The following is a 24,520-nucleotide window of genomic DNA, read 5'->3' as shown; positions in this document are numbered from 1 at the left end:
TTTCACATTAAATAGCATCGCTATATATTCTGCTGACAGCACGCTGTCCTCTCAGTAGTTGACCTTCTGCGTTCGTGTCAAGGCCACATTTACACTTGTTTTTTTCACCACCTGAAGTGTAAACATGTCTACTGAAAAGTGTTTGGCCAAAGGTAAGACGTGCGGCGATTACTCAGATAACTTAAAAATTATCTCGCAGGCTGCTGTCATTTTTGCTAACAAGCTAAACTACGATCAGCGCAACAGTTACTTCCTAAAATATGTCACGTGCAAATCAGAGCTTATGCGCGTTTACCTAATTTTGGACTGAATCCATTGTCTTACATTAAAACCTGTGCAAAACTGAACTTAACACTCTGCCAGATGTTTGCCATCCCATTCATTGCTTCTGCTCTGCTTGTGTTGTCACGAGGTGAGGTGCCAGAAGCAATGACGAGAGCGATATTTTCTGCAGTCGTTGTGACAAAGCATTGCTTAATGTCTTCAGTCCAGTTGGGAAATAATCAATTCCTTTTTAATCATGATTATTTTGTCTATCATCGAACTGATCAATCGACTTTTTGTGGATATTCTGATGACATGCAGTTGTGAAAGACGACTGGAATATCCGGAAAGTACTACTTTACTTATGTAATAGCATATTCATTTAAATATACAAGAAAACTATTGTAGTTACTTATCAGTAAATAAAATGATGGCTGTCCAGTGTGACTGTAAAAGGCTAAAAGGATAGAGTTTAAACTGTTTTACACTCTGAAATAAATAAAAGCCTGAGACTATTTGCTAAAGTAAAAGTACTATTACTATCATGTAAAAATACTGTCTCCAGGTTCAGGAAACAGATATGGCTCCCAGATGTACAACCTACTGTTTTATTGTCTACAAACTCGATACTCCTGTTTGTAAAATCTTGTATCCACCTGTGCAAAACTGAATTTAACATACTGTCAGATGTTAGCCATTGCATTCCATCTCACGATGTGAAGATCCAGAAACAATGACAAGGGCAATTTTTTTGCAGTCATCATGACTAAGCATTATTTAAAACTCTTAAGCCCAGTTCGTAAAGCTAACAGCAGATAGTAAGGGTGTAATGTCGTTGCAACTAGTCCAAATAACCAACTCCTTTTTTGTCTTGAGTATTATGTCAACCATTGAATTGAATTCGCTTTCAAAGACTGAATTAGCACAGCGTTCAGCAACTGTCTGTGGGTGCTCTGATGAGAAAGACAACAGATAAATCTGGGAAGTACTTCAGGCTACTTTACTGATACATTACTCATTTAAACTCTACTAGAAGACTATTGTTGTAACTTGGAGAAGAACACGATGGCTCTCCAGAGTTCATACTGTTTTACACTGAAAGAAATAAATTACCGAGACTATTTGCTTCAGTAAAAGTAGTGACACTACAATGTAAAAATAAAATGTATTTAAAGCATGATCATATGTTCGGTATGCAGAATATTAATCCATAACAAAACTCGTAACTGTAAATGGCAAGTAAATCTGCAGTGTAGAGTAAAAAAAAAAAATCTCTGAAATGATTTGTTGTTGAAGTACAAGCTGAAGCATAAAATGGAAACACTAAAAAATGCCTCAAAAACAGTTTGAGTTGCAGTAACAGAAGTGAGTGTAAATGATTACTTTCAGGCATTTATGGTAGCACACATAACTCAACATGTTGTCCTAGTTGCACTTTGTCATCATTTCTTTCAGGAAGTGCTGCACCTGGTCCAGTTGCCCAAGGCCACATCAGGCTTTACAGCATGAGATTCTGCCCCTTCGCTCAAAGGACCAGATTAGTCCTGAATGCCAAAGGGATCAAGTAAAGACACTTTTCACGATGCTTCATTTTAAACCACAGCATCACCAATACATAAACATGAAATTCCTTTAACCTGTGCTTTTGATTAAATTTCCATGACCTCTGTTTGTCTTTTAGGCATGACATCATCAACATCAACCTGAAAGACAAACCTGACTGGTTCCTTGAGAGGAATCCTCTTGGTCTTGTCCCAACTCTGGAGACGACCACTGGGGAGGTGATATACGAGTCTCCCATCACCTGTGAATACCTGGATGAAGTTTATCCCGAGAAAAAGCTGCTTCCTTCCTCTCCTTTTGGTAAAGCTCAACAGAAGATGATGCTGGAGCATTTTTCCAAGGTATATTATGTCAACACACATCTAAATAGTGTTGTTGTTGTTTTTTGTATTCTTGGCTACTGTTCACCACCTAAATAATATTAATGCAGCTGTTTTCTACAGATAACACCATACTTCTATAAGATCCCAATGGGGAGAAGAAAGGGTGAGGATGTCTCAGGACTGGAAGATGAACTGAAACAGAAGTTTGCCAAATTAAATGAGGTAGGTTGTAAAGTTGAGAGCTCTGGTTTCTTTACACATTCACCAGACATTCAGTTTGGTAGATTGTAAAGTCAAATCTGTCCCCAGGAATGACGAAAGTGCAAATGTTCCTGTCTATGAATTGTGATAAATGGTCAAAGATAATGAGTGAAGTGAGATCATCCATGTGTCTGTCTTTAATTACTGTTCCTGGCTAGTTTACTGTTTTTTATCCTACAATGATGAATTTAATGTTTATTTTTCAGGACCTCGTTAATAAGAAGACCAAGTTCTTCGGTGGTGATTCCATCACAATGATCGACTACATGATGTGGCCGTGGTTTGAAAGGCTGGAGATCTTTGAACTGCAAATGTAAGTAGCAATCTCTCAGGATAGGATTTAAAAATAAATACATTTTATTAATGAAAGCATGTCAAAGCACTAAAGGTCACCATAGAGGGCAGCAAAAAGTACAAATATTCAGTAAAGTACAAACATAAGTACAGTTAAGAGCAGGGAATCATGCGTGTTGTCTTCTTTGTCATCTTTCCTTCATGACGTCTGTTAATTTCATGAGGACATTTTATGTCCATGTGTGGTAATTTGATCTTTGGTGAGTGATTTGATTCCCTTTTCAGCTGCCTTGATGACACACCTGAGCTGAAGAAGTGGAGTGAGTGCATGTCGGAGGACCCGGCTGTCAAAGCCACTATGCACAGTTTGGACACCTACAAGGCCTTTTACAAGACTTACGTTGAGGGGAAACCCAACTATGACTATGGCCTGTAGAAACTAGGCGACCAAAACCTTAAACCGTCCAGTTTTTTGTTTTTTGTGGTCATGGTTATTCTGGAGTCTGTACACAAAATAAAATGGTGAATACAATGTTGAGTTAACATTTAAGGGATACAATGAAGGGGAAATTTATTTGTATTGGACTATTAAGGCTTCCCTTGTTATTGAGGGGAAAATATGAACTCACCATAACGGGAATGAGGTACAGTGAGGTAAATATGATTAAAGGTGTTCAGTTATTAATCCCAAAGTTTGGCATTTTTCTAATAAAAACTGGAGATGTAATGACTGTGACCTGAGTCAGAATTTTCTACAACAAAAAAAGGCATTGTGTTTTCTCTAGAGATGGGCCGATCATGCCGATCATCACTCCTGTGATGAGAACATTTCTTCATGCGAACAAGTAATGATGTAATAAAAGTAGTAGGCTAATTTAATGAATCACTCTCCAATCACATCACATTGTGACTCATATGAAATGTCACGCCAAGTCTACGCCAAAAAGTACATTGTTGTTTCATTTTAGCAAAATAATTTCAGCTCTTTTTGGACAACGCCTAACTGTTGTATTGTAACATGTTGCACAATAACATCTACATTTAATGCTACATTAAATCCGTTTACTTTTGAACAAAAGTATACAGACTTGATGACACGCAGACTTCTTGAAGCTTCAATTGTTTTTTGGCACAAATAGAAACAAAGCCCCAAGGCTTCATACAGTCAGGCTTCATCTGCCCATCACTAGTTTTCCCTCACAGGCTGCAAAGAGTCTTCCTATTCAATAAAATGGAGCTCCACCAAAGATGGAGAGACAAAAAAAAAAAAAAAACATTCAAACGCAAAACCTCGCTTTCTAATACGCAGTAAGAAATTGAGCACTTAACACTGAACATTACAAAATGTTATAGCTGCCGTTTGATTCGCAGCAGTATGAATGAAGACAAAAATGCTGCGATACTGGTTGGTAAATGATTCCGGATAAACTGGCATAATATACAAGAGGTATTTCTGTTGAAATGTTTCCGGCTGACAAAAGTGCCTCGTCTTTTTACAGGTAAATATTGAGTTAGGCCTCTAAAACAAGCACTACGACTATTAAAGTTCAGTAAGTCTTATAGACTGAATATATTAACTATACATAGTTAAACGATATACTATATACCAATCAAATCTGTTTTGCCGCTAGAACAACAGAACCCACTGTTGGCACATTGCTATGCTTTGTTCAGAGGCCCTATTCTCAATACACTGATTACACTGTCGAGTGTAAAGAAAGCAGCCGCAGCAAAAAACACTACATGTCTACATATCAGCCATAACTAAAATAAGTGCTGTATGTATATGCACCTTTCCATGGCAGTACTCGTGTATCTGGTTCAGCTATTAACATTATTCGTGGTAACGCTGAAAGATCTTTCAAGATCTGCTCGTACTAAAAGTTAGAAAATATTCAGACATCAAGGCTGTGGTTTAAACCTCCATTTGAGAAGTGAGGCGTGTACTCTTGTATGAGCACAGGCGCATTTCTCAACATCTCGTGGAAATGTCTGACTGTTGCTTCATGAAGTTCCCTCTGCAACACCAGAGACCGGAACAGATTGATGGGCTCAGCTTTTCGAATGATCTCAGGAACCCGGACGTCTTCTGGCACTTTACTGTTCCCAATCAGGATGTGATGAAGTCTCTTCTCCTGCAGGCTCCTCTGCAAGAAGCTGAGCACATCCCGAAGCCTCTGCTCCACACTCTCAGTGCCCCACGCCGAGGGCCTTGTACTCAGCAACAGGTGCAACAGAGCGGTCTTTATGTGGTAGTTAGTAAGGGCACATTTTCCTGTGAGCCCTGTCTGCTTTCTGTGTAAGAAAGTAACGATCCGAAGGCAGTGTAAATGACAGGAATTTTGTGGTAGGCGTTTAGCGAAATGTTTCAGCAAATTCCTCTCGTAGACAGCAAAAGAGAGCGGCCAGTATGGGTCTGCATAGCTGTCACACTCTGATGGAAAGTGTGAGACAAAATAAGCATCTGTATCCTCCAGCTGAACCACCGGTATGATGTTCAACACGATGACTTTCCCTGAACGGAATCGGATCTTCAGAGCACCGGCGGCATCCAGGTTGCGAAAAGTGACCTCGAAGTCGTATTTGTGAGAGATGCGCCCCCACGCTTTGGTTACAGAGATCTGAAACCACTTCATGACTTGATCCTTGGCTAAGAAAGGTGTGTTCCTGGAGCACAGCAGTTCGTCAGGACTGTGGTCCACTTTGAGCGCGTCATTCCTGCTGTGCAACAGACAAAGCATGTCCTCGCCCAGGTTAGCAGAGCCACAGAGACAGTCCTCCTCATCCTCCCCAAACCTGGTCACCTTTATCTTGCCACAGCCTTGCACGTCTGGAGGCATGTCGCTGGACGGGCTGCACCACAGGTGGAACTGGAAGGAGTACGGATCTGGAGGCGAGAAAGGCACTATAAGGTCACACACCAGCGGCTTACACACCTTCCAAGACTCAAACATGCTTCCAATCCCGACAAAGTCTCCAACTTCCATGTCTGCATCCCTGTCACACACGCTTCTGAGCGATTCCAGCAAGTCATCAGCGAAACCCTCGACAAACTCCCTCACCCTCCAGTTATCGTGGGATGAAATGTAGGTGGATTTGTCACAGAAGTTGCTCAGGACATCCTTGTCCAGCACCACCGTCCCAGGGGTGACGGATCCACTCTCTGAAAAAACGTCTTCGTCCTCCACTGGCCGGATTTCTGTGTCGGCAAGATCCACCCTGCACATCTCGATTGTGAAGAATATGACAAAAGACACAGCGCTCCAAAAGTACCAGCTATAACCCTCCTCCGAGCCGGTCTCTTCCTGCTTTGAGTCCAGCAGTGAAAGCTCCTTCTCCAGCCTGGCCTGCTCCACTTCCAGCCTCGCCTCGTGCTCCCGCATGCGAGCAATCAGCTCCTCATCCTGGTCCGGGAGTGTGGTGTTCTCTTGAGGAAAGAGCAAGGGTTGGTTCAATATGGCAGCGGCCACCACCACACACATTCGTGCAATGGCCCCCTGCATCTTCAGCCTGTTTCTAACGTGCACATTCAAGCGCCTCGAAGGCGTCCCGGCAGCCACAGCTCAGATCCTGAAACAAAAACAGAAATAGTGGTATTATTGAAGTGGATTTAAGGAAAAAATGACGTAACAAATAAAATGTATAAAAATCATGGTATATATAAAGAAAATCCAGTTATTTTTGCTTGACTCCACCCCTGGAGGAAGCACAGATTGTACCTCTAAATATAGAGGCAGTGGGCTGAGTGACGCACTCGCCCAGCATCAGACTGTGCAACATGGGAGGAAGGAAGATTGAACCCTTTAGAAGAACGTCGCCCTTCTCTGATAACCCTGTTTAGTTTTGCCTCTATTTTAGCTTGCCTCTTGACTTTTACATCCTGTTAACATTTAGCACAAAATAAAATGAATGGCACCTCCCTTTCTGGAAAATGTCCAAAGAAAGTTTGCAAATGAAACACTCACTTGACATTATTATCTTCTTTCCTGGACGTCATCAGATGGCTGACAAGTAATGCAATATATTGTACAGAAGAGGAAATTACATGAGTCTCTTGCGTTTGTTCCGAGCTTTTAGTGGACTTTAAAGAGACAACTGCACACTGCTTTGGTAAGGATGGACTGAATTACTTAAACTATCATCACTACAATCTTTTGAAATAAATACATGCAGATGTTCAAAAATGGGACTTCCCTTTCAAAGGAGAGAAATTAGAAATAGGAAGTACACATGCATCATGATCTCACTGTAAGATCATGAGATTAAGAGCTGTTCTCTGGCAGACTTGGGCTTTAAAATGGCAGCAGTGCTGGCAGAGTATGTGAGGTCACAGAGCCAGGGAAACTTCCCATGACTTACTCACTGGGATGTTTTCCAACACTTACATTGCACAGTCCATCCAAACAAACACCAAGCCAGACAGACAAGCCTGTGCTGTGGTTCATTAAAAAATATTTTTCAGACCATCTACTGTTAAAGAACATGAAGGCTACAGTCAACCTAAACAAAGACTAACAAATAAGCCATTATTCTTGGTAGAAATTAAAATATTAGTTGTTGCTGCAACAGCTTTGGTCTGGTATGACCACTAACTTAAAGCGGCTAATGTCAAAAAAACAAAGTACTAGAATAAAGAGGACAGTATTTTAGAGGCATGCAATGGAAGTATCCAAGTAACGTCAGCGGTGGGAAGTAACTAAGTACACTTACTGTACTTAAATTAAAATGGTTGGAATTTGAGTAACTCCATTTTCTGCTACATTTCATAATGGATGTATTATTATGCATTAAACTACCCAGCAGTATATAAAGCAAAGTAGTTAAATTAACTCCACCTTTACTAGCTGCAACAAGTGATGAACACATTAATGCATCAATAATTATTATCCAGTAATATCCATTTTTCTGAGTTCATATTCAGTACAGGTATTGCTGTTTTAACTTCACTGTGTAAAATACAAGTTTAAATGACTTTAAAACGAGTGAAATAGACGCCTCTCCACCACGCAGTAACCGCAGGGTGTCTGCAGCGAATGACTCTCTCCATGACTGTGTCCGCGCGCCTGAGTTACCGCCTCTGTTGTCCTGGCAACAAAATAATGTCCCGCGCTCATCGCGGAAACGTGCAGACAGAAAACATTATTCCAGACGCACGAGCCACTTTACTGACCCCTGCTAACACACCGTGCTCCAGAAGATGCTGTGTGAAGCTAATAAAAACAACTTTCTGCGTTTACTTTCCGGAAAATATGAGCAACGAGCGTGTTTTTGTCCCACATGACCGCACGTGTATCGCTCTTCTCGATGTACTCGTCCAGAGGAGTTTATTCAAGAAGATACGCGGTGCAAAGAAAACTTGCTAAACTTACCTTTGCGGTGTCCTCTGGCCGAGCTCATGCTGATAAACTCATGTCGCGGTGAGCAGCGAGGGAACAGTTTCACAGCGTCGCTCTGACACACTTCCTGACTGTGAGCTCCACCCACACACCCAGACACCGCCCAGCTTCCTCTGTGCAGGGTCCCGTCACACATCACAAGGGGTGTGCACAGCCAAAACGTTTTACTTATTGTAGTAGTATTGTAAAAAGACCTCAAACCAGTGTGAATGTCAACATACTGCAGGGTACTGTGTGTTGCACTCAACTGCACAAGTCTTCTTTGGGCTGCTGTTGTGGGATATCGCAATGTTATGCACCACACCTCTAATTCACAAGTCCATAGAATTCACTGTTCAGACTTTGATCACAAAACATACACGATCATCACAATGACGCAGTCAAATTTTGCTCCGCCTTGCAGCCACAAGTAAAGGATCAAGTGTTAAAAGTAGGTAATACAATCAGGAAAATATACTTCAAATATCAAAAGTAAAAGTGGTCATTTCAGAAAAATGAGCCCTGCCTGATATATTATTTACTCGTGCATTAATGTAAAAGCAGGATTCCACATTTGGTTTGTAGTGGCGCTCACTCTGAAGTATTTCGTATAGGACTGCAGTTAATGATTGTTTTCATAATTGCATTATTTAAAAAAAAAAATTCCATTAACCTGCTGATTATGTCCTCCATTGATCAATTGATTGTCTGGTTTGTAACCATTCTAGTGATAAATTACCAACCAATAGAGCAAACAACTGGCACATTAAGATTATTCAAATAATTAAAAAGAAAAGCAGAAAAACTTTCACATTCGAGAAGCTGGAAGCATGATTTTCTTTTATATATTTATTTTTGTGCCTTTATTGCATGAAAAATGATTTGAATGATGATCAAAACAGCTGCCAATTTTCTCAGTGGAATAATCGAGTAATTGTTTCAGCTCTATTTTCTATTTTTCTGTGTGTGTGTTTTGTTTTGGAAAATCTTAATTGTAAATTAACTAGTAGACTAATGTAACAATGTCTGCCTTTGTCCTGCTTTTGCTTATTCTTCCTCTGTCCCTCCCATCAGTCACCTCTCTTGCCCCATGCACATTCATTTGACTGCAATAATCCTTCCATCCAGCAGATGGCCCTGCAGTCATCTCTTACCCCTCACCTGCTCCTCTCTCCTCATCAGCCGCTCACAACATACCCACATTGTTCTTCTGCCACATCATCAAAGTTGTGTGTGTGTGTCTGCCTTGTGAACTTCTGAACCCTGGGCCTTGTTCCCTGTTTCCTGTGAACTCATTTACCTGAAATCTTCTTTGCTTAACCCTTATTTATTCATTTGTCTTCCTGGTGTAGACCCTTGCATGTCTTGTGGCTGCCAGTTTTTTCCTCATTAAAGCACTGACCTGATTCTACCTGCCTGCTGTTGTCTGTGTTTGAGTCCTTTTCTGGTTGCCTGCATTCACTGGCCGTGACACTTACGCTGTCAAAAAATTGTGGTGGAGCAAAAAGTATAATATTTATGTTGCACCTGAAATGTTCACTGAAGTATTCGAGAAATTCACTTAGTTACATTTCATCTGTGTTTGAAGGTTAAATGATTGCTTGCATCCTTTTTTCAAAATCATGCGACATGCGCCTCTTCCACACAGCTCTTCAGCTTTAATTCTGCACAAACTTCTTCAGACATGTACTGTACATCCTTCCGATATTAAAAAAAGCCAAACACTTTTCACATTGAATGTGGTTCTCTTTACTCCGAGCAACCTGAAAGTGACAGATTGTGAAACAGCAGGTATGACATGCTGTATATCATGTCCCAGAATGGTTAATCACTCCCTTTTTGATTTGCAGGTCCCTTTTAACGCTGGCATTTACTAAGTAGTATAGTTGTAAACATGCACTATGGACGTCATAATGTTTGTGCTGAGCATTAAACCCTCCAACATTTACAAATCATACCTCAAAGTGAAATACAAGCAGTGATTTTCTCACAAATCAATGTTAAAAATATACATTACACACTTCAAAATGCCAGTAATGTAATGACATTTATCATCCCATAATGATTATTTTGCTAAATGAAAAGAGAAATATTCTACATCCATAATGTGGTGCTCCTTGTTTGGATCCTAAACTAAGGCGGGATACAGAGGGTGCACAGGTTGATCTTAACTCGTTCCTTAAAACAGGCTTCACGTGCATGAACGACAACAATAATCGAATGTGACCTTTAGAGGCAGAAATCCACTGATTAGCAGCTACAAAACATTAATGTTGTTTCATTCATTTGCAGACACCGTTGCATCAACGCTGAAACTCTTACTAACCTTGTGTTAAAGAAGTGATAACATATAACTGTCATTAAAAAAAACCTTCAAGTTTTCTTTGGCTTCCACATGAAACCCCCCAGGAAATGTTCTGTCAGCATCTTACGTAACGTCGCCGTACTTCACGAAGTAGAAATGCGTCTGTAGAGTGAAGATTTCTCACACTGCAGCGATGACGAACTCCGAGAGCATCACGGAGGGGCCCCCCCTGCAGATTCTTTGGGACTGGCTGAGACAACAGAGCTTTCTCAGATCTCCATTTTTTCCACTCTTATTCTCCCTGGCTGTTTACCTGAGCTGCTGCTTGCCTTATGTTTGTCTGGATTTGATCTGTCCCAGACTGACCCTGGTGCACCGCTTCAAGATCCAGCCTCAGAGCAAGGTGACATGGAGAATGGCTTGGAGTTGCTTTAAAACCATTTTGCACAACCATGTCCTTTTCATTTTCCCGCTGTCTGTTGTGCACTGGTACTAAGGATATACTGGGCTGCCTCCTCCTGTTCGACATGCAGTACTTTCTGTGGCATCTGGTTCATCACAAAGTGTCCTGGCTCTACAACTTTTTCCACAAGGAGCACCACTTGTACACGGCCAGCTTCTCCCTGACAACAGAAAACACGGGTGCCTGGGAGATGCTAACCCTCAGCTTCTTCACAACACTGAACCCTGCGCTGCTGGCTTGCCATCCACTCACAGAGATGCTCTTCTATATCACTAACATGTATCTGTCTGTGGAGGCTCACTCAGGCTATGAATTTCCCTGGTCTCCACATAGACTGGTGCCCTTCGGCCTCTACGGAGGAGCTCAGCATCACAACCTCCACCACCTCAAATTCAAAGTGAACTACGCACCGTACTTCACGCACTGGGACAGTCTTTTTGGCACACTGCAAAAAGAAGACACAAGGAGGAAGTCAGGGAATACAGAGACTTTAAAAAGGTCATGATTATCATTATATATATATGAAGATTGTTTTTGGTTATTGACCTGCAAAAAAAAGCAAGTAATGAAGAAAAGTTAACCAAGACAATATTCTTGATTAGAGAAAACAATAACCGTTTTAATATACATACCACATGGACATGTAATTATTATAACTGGTATTAAAATACACCTGAAAAAACTTTCATCGTCACTCTAAAAACTTTGCAGTTTGCTTGTGCAATGTCATTGATTTTTTTGTAAATATCTGCTTATTCTGGATTTGATGGCAGCAGCACAGTTTTCACACAAGTTGGGACAGGAGCAATAACAGACTGGGAAAGTTGTGGAACGCTCCAAAAACACCTGTTTGGAACATTCCACAGGTAAACAGGCTCATTGGCTTTACTTTATGAAACATATGATTGTATAAAGGATATGACTACATGGGCTGGCGAGCACTTCGTATTGTCTTAATTCTTGTTTTCTCCAACTAGTTTACTTTTGGAATGAAATATGAATGTGATATTGATGTTTTGGGGATGTAATTATCCTTCAGTTTATTTATTTATTGAGATTATATTCCATAAAAATAGTAAGAGGTTACTGGTCAATATACATCAATAAATAGTGTAATATGTTAAATTATGAGAACAGTATTAAAAGGAAATCTTTTAAAAAAAGCTTTATACTTGTCATTGAACCTCTGATCAGTTGGTAAAAAGAGAAAAGCTTATCTTTTTCCTTTCCCACCACTTGCTAATAAAACAAATTAAAACTTGATATATGGTACTCCTCTGTTTTTCTTTTAGATTTTATCAAGTTTCATACTTAAACTATTTTCTTTTCATCAGGGACTTTTAATTGCATATTTCTACTCTACACAAAATGCAAACAGCTCCCTGTATCCAGTGTAATCCCAGTATTGCCCCACCAGGCCTGCATCACTAAGCAGTCACTTTATAGGCTTGCCAAAAGGGAGAAACACATAAACAAATAAGATAAAAACAGACAAATACACAACAACAGTACAAATTAAAAGTTTTTATATATAAAAATATTATGTGGTTACAGTCACTGCTGCTATTGTTTGTACAAATGTCAAAAAAGGTTGCCAGATTGAAAATAATCTCAGGGTACATGATCTTCTCTATTTTACCATATTGCACAACCTCTTTTATCAGGTGACAGTATGTGGGGAGGAACGTGTCTGTCCACCTGAACAGTATAAATCGCCTGGCTAACAAAGTGCAAAAGGCCAGCAAACTGCATTTACAATCACTTCACACCAAATAAACCAATAAAAACGAGATGGATCTATTTGACCCTTCGATATTTTAGAGAGGGTATCGAAGATAAACTGCCAAAAATTATGCAACCTTATTAGACTTACAGGAATCACAAGTAGGGTCCAACTCCGGTCTAATTCTAGACACTCCAGCCTTTGACCAAATAAGCCTGTGTACTATCTTGTATTGTACACCAGCCTGCTGTTGACAAATGGATGATAAGTAGGTTTGCAGATGTAGATATCTATAAAAATGAGACCTGCAGATATCACACAGAGGATCTGACAGATATAACAGTAATGTAATGTCTTGTTGTGTTTTTGTTCACTGGCATCAATTCTTATTTTATATTGAAACCTAACTCTCCTCTCGTTTCAGACCGTTGACTTCCTGGTGTCCTTCCCACCTGTCTGATTGTCTGCCCCTCCCTGATTGTTTCCACCTGTTCCCTGTTACCTTGTGTATATATAGTCCGCATCTCCCCTTGTCCTGTGCCAGACTGTCTTGTGTGTTTTGTCAAGACATCCAGCCAGTTTTTGCCTAGCTTTTTGTTTTGCCTTGAAAGAAAATCTAGTGACTTTTGTTTGCCTTATTATTCATCTCAGTTATTAAAACCAGAATGCCACTCTCTGTGCCCCCTGCAGCTTCCCTGAAGTCTAGCACCCCTAAAAAAGCCTATACCCAGGCAAACACCCTCAGCCCTCCTTCCAAAGGTGTGTCCCTGTTATCATTGCAGCCATTCACTCAGGCACCAATGATCCAAGAAGACCCCTCATCCTCTCACCCTTTCCCCCCTTACCCCTTCATCCCACTTTTTTCCCTCTGGACCCTTATACATTCCTCCTTCATCTCAGCTCTCCTCCATCCATAATATGCATTAAACTATTCTAAATCCATATTTTATTGGTGTTGTCTTTGCTAGTGAAACATACTTGTAAAAACAGTATTGAGATCTGCAGATGATGGTGTGGAGTTACTGTAGAAATAATAACACTGATGTGTCCGATATGGAAGTGATGTTTACAACAAAAAGACTCCACAAAATCACCCAAGTACCATTCGAAAGCTGTGCCTGAATGTCAGATTTCAAACGAAACAGTACTACCAGATGCTAAAAGTGAGTGAGGGCACATTGGTGCCACTGTCGCAATTTTGGATGAATGATGTGAAACTAGACAGCCACATCAGCAGACTTAAAATAACTGGGCTGAAAACATGGTCTTCCTTCCTCATGATTTTACTGGATAAGAGCCTGGTGAAATATATTTATGTATATAACTTAAATGACAAATGAATGGAGGATTAAATATTGATCACATTTGAAGGCCCTGCACACACACACACGATCCTTCTGTCTGCTTTGCATGCCAGCCTTTTTGTAAAGTTTCCACTTGTGTGTTGTCTTTGTCTGGGTTTTTTCACGTCCTGTTTTATTTTGAAGGTTCATGTTATGTGTCTTTGGTTGCTTTACTTCCTGTGTTTTCCCGCCCCTGTGATTGTCTGATCATGTTCACCTGTGTGTCATTAAGTGTTCCTCCCTTGTGTATATAAGTCTGTGTCTTCCCTCCTGTCTTTGTTGGGTCGTTGTCTGTGTTCCCTTGCCGTCTGTGTTCCCTTGCCATAGCCATAGCCATAGCCATAGTCCTAGTCCTAGTCCTAGTCCTAGTCCTAGTCCTAGTCCTTCAGTGAGTGTTTTTGTTTCGTTGTCTTTGTTCATGTCCGTGTTTCTGTTCATGTCTGAGTTATCCCTCGGTTTGTCTGTGTTCATGTCCGTGTTTCTGTTCATGTCTGAGTTATCCCTCGGTTTGTCTGTGTTCATGTCCGTGCCGTGTTCCCTGTGAGTTCCCCTCTTATTGTATTTTCTATAGTCTAGTTTTGTTGTTTTGTCAGTTCCAGTTCCTTGTTAGATTGTTCTTTGGTTCAGTTTTTATTTCTTAGTAGTGATATTTTCCTCCGGTTCTTCAGGAGTGATTTTTGTTTCTGCTGTTTTGTTAGTTGGGTTCTTTAGGCCTTTCTTAGCCATTTTGTTTCTTCCTCCTTTGGGAGCGTTTTCGGTTCTTTATTTCTATACTTTGATAGTTATTCATAGTCTTGTCCTTATCTCCGTTGTGTCTTGTGTTGTCATTCCCTGTGTTGTGTCGTGTTGTGTGAACCCTTTGTCCCTTGTGTCTTTAGTCACTAGTCCCCTGAGTTTTGGTTGTCTGGAGTTATCCTGGTCATAAATAAATTTGTTTATTTTGGATCTTCACCCCCGTGTGTCTGCATCTGGGTTCCCTCTTAGTTCCCCTAAGCCCCCACTCCTTGACACCTTCAATCCTCGTGAGGACCCTCATTAACATAACACATTCCCCAGCCCCTCATCGTAACCTTAATCATCACAACTAAATGTCAAACCGAACCTTTGCCTCAACCCTAACCTAAACCTAATTCTAACCTTGGCCTGAAAATCAAGCCTGAACCTTCAAACAGCCCTTTGAAGTTGTGAGGACCAGTCAAAACGCAACTACCAACTTCTTGTCAGTGTAGACAACTTACTTAATCAGAATTTACAAAATGTGGAACTTGGTGAGGGCAACTAAACCACTATAAAAAGGAAAGGTAAAGTTCATATGATAATACTGTCCGCCTGGTTATAGCTGGAAGAGGGCACTTGTTTCAGCCAATCATCAACGTTTATCAACAATTTTCTTCTATTCTTCGGTGTACAGCTGCATTGATTTCTTGATCAGCAGGAAGCTAACCACCAATAACTGTTTTTGTTTAATTGTTTAAGTCATTTTCCCACCTAAAACGCCAGACATTCCATGTTTCTAGGTCTTCAGTTGTGTAGATTTGCTTTTTTGTCTTGTGTGACAAAGTAGGTTTTGGACCGGAGTTCAGACAAAATAAGGAATTTCAAGAGGGAGCTTGAGTTTTAAATCATGGTGGACATTTTTCACTATTTTCTGACATTATTCACATCCTACTAAAGGAAAATGCTTTAATGGGGAAAAAATGGAAGAAACCTCAAAGGAGCAGCAGAGGAGGGATCCCTCTCCCAGGACAGACAGAGATACTGTGTGTACACCATAGACCAGCAAAAAAAATCACAGTATGTATGTAGAAGAGGCAGCAGGCCATTCACACAAATAAGAGAGAAAAACAAATATACAGGGTGAGAGAGAGACACGATGGCATGCAAACTCAGCAGAAAGAGAGAAGCTGAGTACTGAGTAGCTGAGTTAAGATATTCTTTGACACTGAGACTGACCCATCGCAAGGACGATGGTAACAGAAGGCCTGAGATATTGAAGCTCAAGTAAGCACAGCTGAAAGGAAGGATGAAAAGATTTTATTTATTTTACCTTTTACCTTAGATTTAAAGGTCTCAACAGAGTCAGAGTATCTGATACAGGGAGGTCAAGCCAGATAAAAGGCTTTGCAGCCAGTTGACTTCTTTTTAACTCTGGATACTGACAGAAGTCCCTGTTCTGAGAGCATATTGCACAAGGTGCAGTAGAAGGTATAATGAGATCAGACAGGTCTGAAGGGGAGAGCCCACTCACAATTTTATAAGTCATGAGAAGCACCTTAAAGGGAGCTAATGAAGTGAAGCTAAAATCAGTGTACTGTGGTCCAAGCTGCAGCACTCTCAACCATTTGGAGACTTTTTGTACTGGCGCTCGGCAGGCCTGACACAAAAACATTACAGTAAATAAGACTGGATAAAACAAAGATGTGAATTAGGGTTTTTGCATGAAAACACCTGATTAAGTGGAAAAAGGTGATCTTAGTGGCTTCTTGAATGTGCTGATCACAGGAGACAAGGCTCAATTCTTATGTGATTCTAGAAATGAAGATGTGCTGTGGCATTCTGGTTTGAAGATCAGGAACAGCTGAACTACAAAATATGGTGTCCATCAGCGTTAGATGATCAAGTCTTAGCCAGTCACAATTTCATAACATAGAAGGAACCAAAATCCATGTGACACTTTCACAAACTGTGGATTTATTGAGATTTAATGAAATTGTTCATCACTCATTCGTGGCACATACACATACACACATTTGATCGGATGGCAGAAAATCTCAATCCATTATTTATTGAACTGAGAAGCAGATACTTGTGAATCCTCACGTCATTCATCTGTAACACAAATGCAGATCACAGCTGTCTCCTCGAAAATCTAACCTTAAACTCTGCTTTTGCAAAAATCAAAAAAATCTTTGGTCAGTATTTACCATTCATGTAAACATCTCAACGGATACTTTTTAAAATAATACAGTACTGCAAAGATTTTAAAAAGTGCACAATAAATACATTCAAGCAGGAAGATTTCATCTAACTGCCACGAAGCAATATATCCCTCACCTGGCCCGCTTTGCTCTTTTTGCCACTTTTGCCTAGGCTTTCGATCAAGTTCAACCCTGCCTCCCTGCCCTGACTCTCCTGCCAGATCCTTAGCAGTTGGAGTGTCTGCTCCTGGCTATCACCGGGGTGGTCCAGTTTACATGCATCAATAGTAGCATTTAGCATCCCGCTACGCATTGCTACATCCTGCATATCCTTCCATCCAATCACTTCGGCAATGTCAGGCAGTAGAGGCTGGAGATCCACATCTGAAACTGGGGGAGAAATGGGGACATGTTTAAGAATGGGGACGTCATCTTCCTGTGCCACAAAAATAACTACACCCATGAAAAACAGGAACAGGAAAAATGTTACCATTACTGCAGCTAACAACAAAAAAGTAACTTGGGAGTAAATGTCACTCACTTCTGTTTGGTTAGGAAAAACTAAATAAAATATAACCCTCCCACACAGAAATCGGCTAACATAAACACAATATCAGACTGACTGATAAAGTGAAATACAAAGCAGAGAAACAGTGATTAAAGCTCAACTTCTTACCTCTAAGATTCTGCCTCTCCTGAGAAGCACAAGTAGAATGGATGTTAATAAAAGACTTACAACTGCACAGAGATAAAACCACTTACACAAGCTTTACAAATACAGTATGAAAACTATGAGTTATATAGTAAGCAAACAACAAAGAGAAAAAATGAAATGTTCTATTTTTTAGACTCTTCAAAATATACACCCTTTGCTTTGATGACAGCTTTGCACACTGGTGGCCATGCTGGTGAAGTGTGCCTTAAAGTTTGAAGAAATCCCAAACGGTGTCACCAGCCAGGAATCCCCACACCATCACACCTCCTCCTCCACGCTTCAAGCAGAGAGCGACACATGACCGTGCCATGCCATCCTTTCTCTTTCTCTGTGTCTCATAGAAACAGCGGCTGGAACCAAAAATCTTACATTTGGACTCATCGGACCAAAGCCAAGATTTCCACTGCTCTAATGTCCAGTCCTTGTTTTTCTTGGTCCAGTTCTCTTCATCTGCTTGGTCTCCCTCATTTGTGGTTTCTTTGCAGCAATTCAGACATGAAGGCGTGATTCGCACAGTCTCCTCTAACAGTTAATGCTGGGATGAACTTGAACTCAGTGAAGTATGCGTGTGGGCTCTAATCTGAGGTGCTGTTAATCGGCGAGGTCTGAGGCTGCTAACTGTAATGAATTGGTCCTCTGCAGCAGAGTAACTCTCGGTCTTCCTTTCCTGCAGTGATCTTCATGAGAACCGGTTCCATCATAGTGTCTGATGTTTTTTTGAGACTACACTTGAAGAATCATTCAAAATTCTTGAAATTTGGCATTTTGACTGACCACAATGTCTTACACCAATGATGGACTCTGGTTTCTCTTTACTTATACCATTTCAGGTGACTACCGCATAAAGCTGATTAAGATGATGCCAAGAGTGTGGAAAGCTATCATCAAAGCAATCAGTAAAACAAACACAAACATTTAAGAAAAATGCTAAATATAAATCATTTTGCTTAGTTTATCATTCTTTTGTTTACTACATAATGCCATATGTGTTACTTCTTCGTTTTGATGTCTTCAGAACTAATGTACAATGTAGAAAATATGAAAAAATGAAGAAAAACATTGAACAAACCAAACTTTTGACAGGTGTATATCACACCACAAATAGCACTGACAGAGAGCAAGCACACTAACAAGGACACCAATGGTTTCAAACAACTAACCTGCACCTCCAATAGAAAGGGGCAGCTATGCCAACATTAGAGGGGAGATAAAAAGCGTTTATGATACATAGACATGCGCAAGTGTGACAAGAGGTTAATTAAAACTCTGAAAAACAGGACAAACATCTTACAGCTGGGTCAGTCCTCATAAACAAAGAATAACTTACCACATCAGTCGCATTTCCATTTGTCAGCTCTGCTTGTGGCTGTTGTCTCCTCCCTTATTAGATAAATTATAAAAAAACAAGATTCACAAACATTATCAAAAACATGCAAAACTACTAATCAAATCCGAATGTTCCTTGAACTGAACGTTAACAGAACCAAATGCACTGTATTATTACTACTGTGCTACTTTACTGAGAAACTACATTTCACTGGTATATTTTATTCTGTTGGTACATTTCACTGGTATATTTGATTGTCTACTGTTTATTGTTTAGTATATTTTCATGTCTGGTATATTTTTAATTGCATTTACGAATATTTTTATTGCATGTTGGTTTATTTCATTCTAGTTTCTTAATTTTATTTAAGAATCTTTCTTATCTTTCTTATTATCTTGTTTCTAACATGGGGGTTGTAATGCAAATTTCATTGACATGTCATGCTCAATGACAATAAATAATCTTGAATCTTGAAACTCTCATGCCCTCTCTGTTGATCCCAGTACGTATTGTGAAGGAAATACTCACTCTTTTTAAAAAAAAACACAGCTAATCCTCCTATGGCAATTATTACAATTACAGCAAAGACTATGCCGGTTATCTTCCCTCCTGAAACACCGCCTGAAACACAAAGGTAAGGACATCACATTTATATTACTAACAAAATGATGCCATTTCAAATATACCAATTGAAGCCATCATTACTTCATTCAAATGCAATCACGCCAAACAAAACCATACCTTCAATTTTGTCATTGCAGACTGTGTCATTGTGGCCTGCACAGGGTACTTTGATGCCCTCAGTGCCACATCTTGAACCAAAAAAAAGCCATTATGAGAGACAAACTGAATTATGACTGCAACATTTTTATAATTTGCTTTACAAATTCTGAGACTATGAGTACGAATCAATACAAAACATTTTTAAAGAAGCTATACACACATCTTCTAGTTCATAAATATGTGAAGGAGCAGAACTTACTGCTTACAACGGTGGCACAGTCTACAAATGTCTGTGCTACTGACGCAATAGTGATCCTTTTGACATCGACACTTCCTGTCCTGGGCAACGGTGCAGGGTTCGTCCTCCTCTAGGTTTTCTAAAACAATAGTAGAACCGCACAACTTACATTAGAGGAACTCACAGATCCTCACATTGCTTGTGGTAAAATCTACATTTCACAATATGAGAAAATATGACAATTGCATTTTCTCAGATTCCAACTCGACATCTTTAAATTGATTTTTTTCTTGTAATCATTCTTCTTTGTGTAAGATCAAAATGAAGCTGTGACTGGACTTCACTCATACCTGATGCTCATACCTACACATTGTATCATTACAAGTTCATAATATTGTGCTCTTTTAATAAGAGCAGTGACAATGAAGAGTATTTCATGTGGACTGGTCACACCTGACTGATCCATTTTATAGGGTCAGCATAGACAGGGAGTAGAGCTGCAACGATTAATCAATTAGTTGTCAACTATTAAATTAATGTGAACTATTATGAAAATTGATTAATTGGTCTGATGATTTTTTTTAAGTTTTTAAAGTCAAAATTCTCTAATTTCAGCTTCTGTCAGTAATTTCTGGGTTTTCTGGTTTCTTCCTCTATGACAGCAAACTGAATATCTTGTTGTGGACAAAACAAGTCATTTTGAGGACGTCATCCTGGGCTTTGGGAAACACTGACTGATATTTTTCACCATTTTCTGAGATTTTAAAGATGAAACAACTAATAGATTAACTAAGAAAATACCAGAGATATTCTATAATGTATACCCAAGTATAGGTAGCTATAGGGTCATAGATATCATAAAGGCTTAGTATATTAGGTAGCATGGTTTCCTCCCCATTTTGACATGACACAGTAGGAATAGCTGGTAATAATAAAATTTCTGGTAACTGAATTCCCTATAGCTGCTTCAGTTTCAGGGTCCATGCTCTGTTCATGCTAGCTCACTGGAACAAAGTTTATACTAACACCAGTGCTTTTCCTACTGTGACAAATCAAAACATCTGGAGTTATTGCACCGAAACCTTGTCTTTTTAATTTTTTACCAAATGTTTAGATTTTGGTTTTACTGGAAACAGTGAAACAGTGATGCCGCATTGCGTGTGTACCACTGGGTTGTGAGCAGGATGTGCAGAGATCGCAGGACATCTCGGCAGTAGGGTGACTGCTGTACGTCCCAGGATCACAAGGATCGCATTTTCCAACTTCTAGATTTGTAGTGCAGTGCTCCACCAGGTGCTGACCTACAGCGTGGATAAACAAGAGCCAGAGCCAGACAGTGAAAATAATTGAATCAATCTGGGCCAGTCTATGATATACTTATAAAGTCTCCATTTCTGGCAAAACAGACACGACAATGTTGACAATGAAATGGCCACATTTATCAATATCTTGTTCAAAACACTGCATGTTAAGATTCTGCGGAAGCCTTTACTTAATAGCCTGTGTCCAACCACACAAAAGTTGTCATTACCCACCTCAAAATATCTTAAATTGGGGCCAAAAATGTGTTTTAAAAATATTTCCAACCTCACAGATTTATCTCAAAAGTAAAAACACTGGGATGAATTATGTCATGAAAGGTCCCAGACGGCCAAGGGCCCAAAAGGCCATGACCTATGCAGTAGGTAATTTGATTAATTGCTCGTTTGTTGGTAATATGCACTAAAGCACAATAAAACCTGAAGTGGTGTGGACACACTTGCATTTTGTCTCTTTCTTGAGGCCCTGTCATGTGTAAGAGGAATGTATTATAGTTTTGTTTTAGCACCTTAAATATTTCAGTTATGCTCGTATGATGGATAGTCTTGCATTGTAAATTTGCTTTTAAAAACAATTTACCCAAACCAATTGCGAGATACATTATCTGTGGTTTCATATGTAACTTCTTGTTCATACATTTGTATTATACCTTTGTAAATTACCATAAACCAGTGTTTTCCTGTTTCCCTTTGTTTTACCTTGGAATCTAACTGCACCTTTCATAGTTTTTTCAGATGTTTTATGTGTCAAACAAGGCTGAAAATGTAGCTTTTTTAGATCTGGTTTGGTGTGGCTTCTTAATAATATTCTGCTATGGTTGTCAGGGATGGAACATATAAAGTTGTTTCTGCTGAAGTCCAGGTGTTTTCCATCCAAGACAGAGACAGATAGTTAGGTAGACATTAAACAATAAATTATGTGAATATTATTCAGGAACGCTGATCTTGCAGGCACTTTTTAACCCCTGCTGTCAAGGCCGGAACATTTGATGCCTCCTAAATGAAGGAATTTGTAAACCTGCTTTCATATTGCTACTCACAGTCACATGCGGCTGCGCACTGACACTTACCAGGAGGACACAGACAGCAATCCCTCCCGTCATGCTCGTAGGTTCCATCTACACACTGGGAGGAAACAACCCTGGCAACAACAAGAGCGGGCAGATTAACAACAAAATAAAAAAAGTATCTTTAAAATTAATTCATAAAATTTATCCTTCTAAAATATTTCTTTTACAGCATTTTAGATAACATATTGATACCAACTGCTCTTTTTGTTCACAATGCCCTGAAGATAATTTTCATTTATTTTGGTCTTGCCCTATTTCTGGAAAGATGTTTGTCATTTTATTTCTACATTTATTGAGAATAGTTTTACTCTTTGTTTTGAAAATATACTGTTAGGTTTCACTTCTTTTATTCCTTCCAAAAGCAAACAGTTTTATATAATCAACCTTATCATTTCATTATCTAAATTTCATATTCACAAATGCAGAATTATTATAAAAATAAAAGTCCCTGTTTTATTTTTTTTAAGAATGAAACCAAACAGTATATTCAGACCCTTAAGTACTCAACCAACACCAAGGCTATTAAGACTGTGCATTTGTGCAATATCTTTAATATTTTTCTGTAGACTGTTTTTACTTGTATGTGGCAAAACCCTTTTCTGTCGAACTGTATTGTTCTGTTCCGCATTCAATAAAGTTTTATTGAAGAAAAAAAACAAGAGCGGGCAGATAAACGAAAGTGAAAGTAAGTTGTCAAACTCAATATATTATCTTGAAGAAATGCCTAATTACGACATTTAAAACAACGCCTGGAGTCCATACTGTCTTCGTTTGCTTCTCTTTCCAAACGGTTCGATTTTTAGGAAGAGGTTTGAACTCAGGTGAATTTTGTTTCCCATCGACTTGTTTCCCCTCTGAACCCCATCCTAACCCTAAAACCCCGACAACTTGGCGACTTATGTGATGATTGACATCAACTAAGCCTTTTAGATAAACTCCAGCGGTAATCTTTAATCATATATCCATCGTTGCCCGATATTAACCTTCACCCAAACACAGACAGGTATCTGAACAGACTTCAACAACGTCTAACGTTATGTCACGACACAGCATAAACACATACAGTTCCCAAACTTCATATCTGTGATCTGTTTACTTCACTTACACTGAGACGTGGTGGGAGAACAACCCAAAGGCGATAACCAACACAGGAAACTTGTCTGTAGCGACTGCCATGTTGTTTAACGCTTTCAACAACTGCTACAACGTTAACGCTCGAGCCAGGGTTGGGCCTACGACTGCGCATGCGCGAATTTATTGGGGATTTTTTTTTTTTCTTGTTTTCTCAGTTCCAGTCACCAATAGGAAACACATGTGTGTTTTTCAATACGTGTAGCTAGCAATATAGATTGCACATAAAACTGTATGTCTATGCTTTTCTTCATGACTAATACACAGTAACTGTGGAAACCCCCACATTAACTAGCCCTCTCCCTCTCAGGGTAATACCCGGGGTTTTAGAAATACTGAGATCACAAATCCCCCACAATGCACCACCTCTCTGAGAAAAAGCAGGGATTTTTTTTGTGTGTGTGTCAGTCAACTGTTCATTTCTATATACAGTAAATTTTATTTCCCAATATGAAAGCCTAAATGGCGCTCCAAAACCCCCTCCATGCAGCTAGGAATATATTTCTGGGGGAGAAATGCTGAAGGCTTTATTTATTAGCCTATTCTATTGGCCCAGTCAATTTTAATCAGTTTAAAAGCACTGAAATTAGCCTATAAAACACCCACCACGTGTAAGTTTTTAATTGCTAAACTACCCCAATGTTGCTAAAACACATGACCTCAGTGACCTCAGTGGTAGTTACAGCTCTGGTTAAAAGGACTATCAGACCTTCTCAATCTCTCTGTGGAAAAATTACACTGGATGGAAAGCTCATTTATGGAAACAAGGAGCCACAAACAAATTAATGCACTGGACAGAAATAACAACTCTCTATTAAACTGTATTTTATTCATTCAATGTGCTATATGAGAAGATTAATAAAGAAGAAACATTTCTATGGTTTGCAGATGCCAGCCACCATGCATGCAAGTCTCAAATTATGCCACTAGGTGGGGTTATTGCTCTTCATTCGGTTGGATGGCTGCTGGGAATAAGTGCCATATTTGTTTGATCTCTGCCAAGTGTAGTTAACAAAAAAAAAACTTTGAACAAAAGTGAAGACAAGAGTATTTGGCTGGGGAATAAAAACTTAACTTTAAGGAGAACTCCTGTGGGATTTAGTTGTTTTTGCAAGTGTACCAAATTTTAGCCCTTTGTAGTCCCAGTGAGTCCCAGTGTCGGATT

At 39.6% G+C, this 24,520-nt stretch overlaps 3 protein-coding genes and 1 pseudogene across 4 annotated transcripts; 2 read left to right on the top strand and 2 right to left on the bottom strand.

The window, feature by feature from the left end:
* Nucleotides 1–5: 5 nt before the first annotated feature.
* On the top strand, nt 6–3,250 carry LOC121613739 (glutathione S-transferase omega-1-like). The gene is made up of 6 exons (XM_041947344.1): nt 6–152; nt 1,720–1,828; nt 1,946–2,168; nt 2,271–2,372; nt 2,618–2,724; nt 2,991–3,250. Exons 1-6 carry the CDS (start codon nt 125–127, stop codon nt 3,139–3,141), a joined length of 720 nt encoding a protein of 239 aa, XP_041803278.1. The 5' UTR covers nt 6–124; the 3' UTR covers nt 3,142–3,250.
* LOC121613736 (inositol 1,4,5-trisphosphate receptor interacting protein) lies at nt 2,746–8,141 on the bottom strand. Of its 2 annotated transcripts, none has more exons than XM_041947342.1 (2): nt 8,075–8,141; nt 2,746–6,275 (listed from the first exon to the last, which is right to left on the bottom strand). In XM_041947342.1, exon 2 carries the CDS (start codon nt 6,206–6,208, stop codon nt 4,601–4,603), a length of 1,608 nt encoding a protein of 535 aa, XP_041803276.1. In that variant the 5' UTR covers nt 6,209–6,275; nt 8,075–8,141; the 3' UTR covers nt 2,746–4,600. The 2 variants fall into 2 exon arrangements, with proteins under 2 accessions (XP_041803276.1, XP_041803277.1); XM_041947343.1 differs by lacking the exon at nt 8,075–8,141 and adding an exon at nt 6,671–6,767.
* Nucleotides 8,142–10,578: 2,437 nt separating this feature from the next.
* On the top strand, nt 10,579–12,021 carry LOC121613738 (annotated as a pseudogene).
* Nucleotides 12,022–16,588: 4,567 nt separating this feature from the next.
* Nucleotides 16,589–23,457, bottom strand: fas (Fas cell surface death receptor). Its single transcript, XM_041947434.1, has 9 exons — nt 23,330–23,457; nt 22,225–22,295; nt 21,002–21,136; nt 19,857–19,974; nt 19,616–19,686; nt 19,403–19,495; nt 18,875–18,927; nt 17,509–17,527; nt 16,589–17,222 (listed from the first exon to the last, which is right to left on the bottom strand). Exons 1-9 carry the CDS (start codon nt 23,398–23,400, stop codon nt 16,939–16,941), a joined length of 915 nt encoding a protein of 304 aa, XP_041803368.1. The 5' UTR covers nt 23,401–23,457; the 3' UTR covers nt 16,589–16,938.
* Nucleotides 23,458–24,520: the final 1,063 nt, after the last annotated feature.

Source organism: Chelmon rostratus, chromosome 11 (assembly GCF_017976325.1).
Source record: "Chelmon rostratus isolate fCheRos1 chromosome 11, fCheRos1.pri, whole genome shotgun sequence".
Taxonomy (NCBI): Eukaryota; Metazoa; Chordata; class Actinopteri; order Chaetodontiformes; family Chaetodontidae; genus Chelmon; species Chelmon rostratus.
This window is presented reverse-complemented; position numbering and strand designations above follow the sequence as displayed.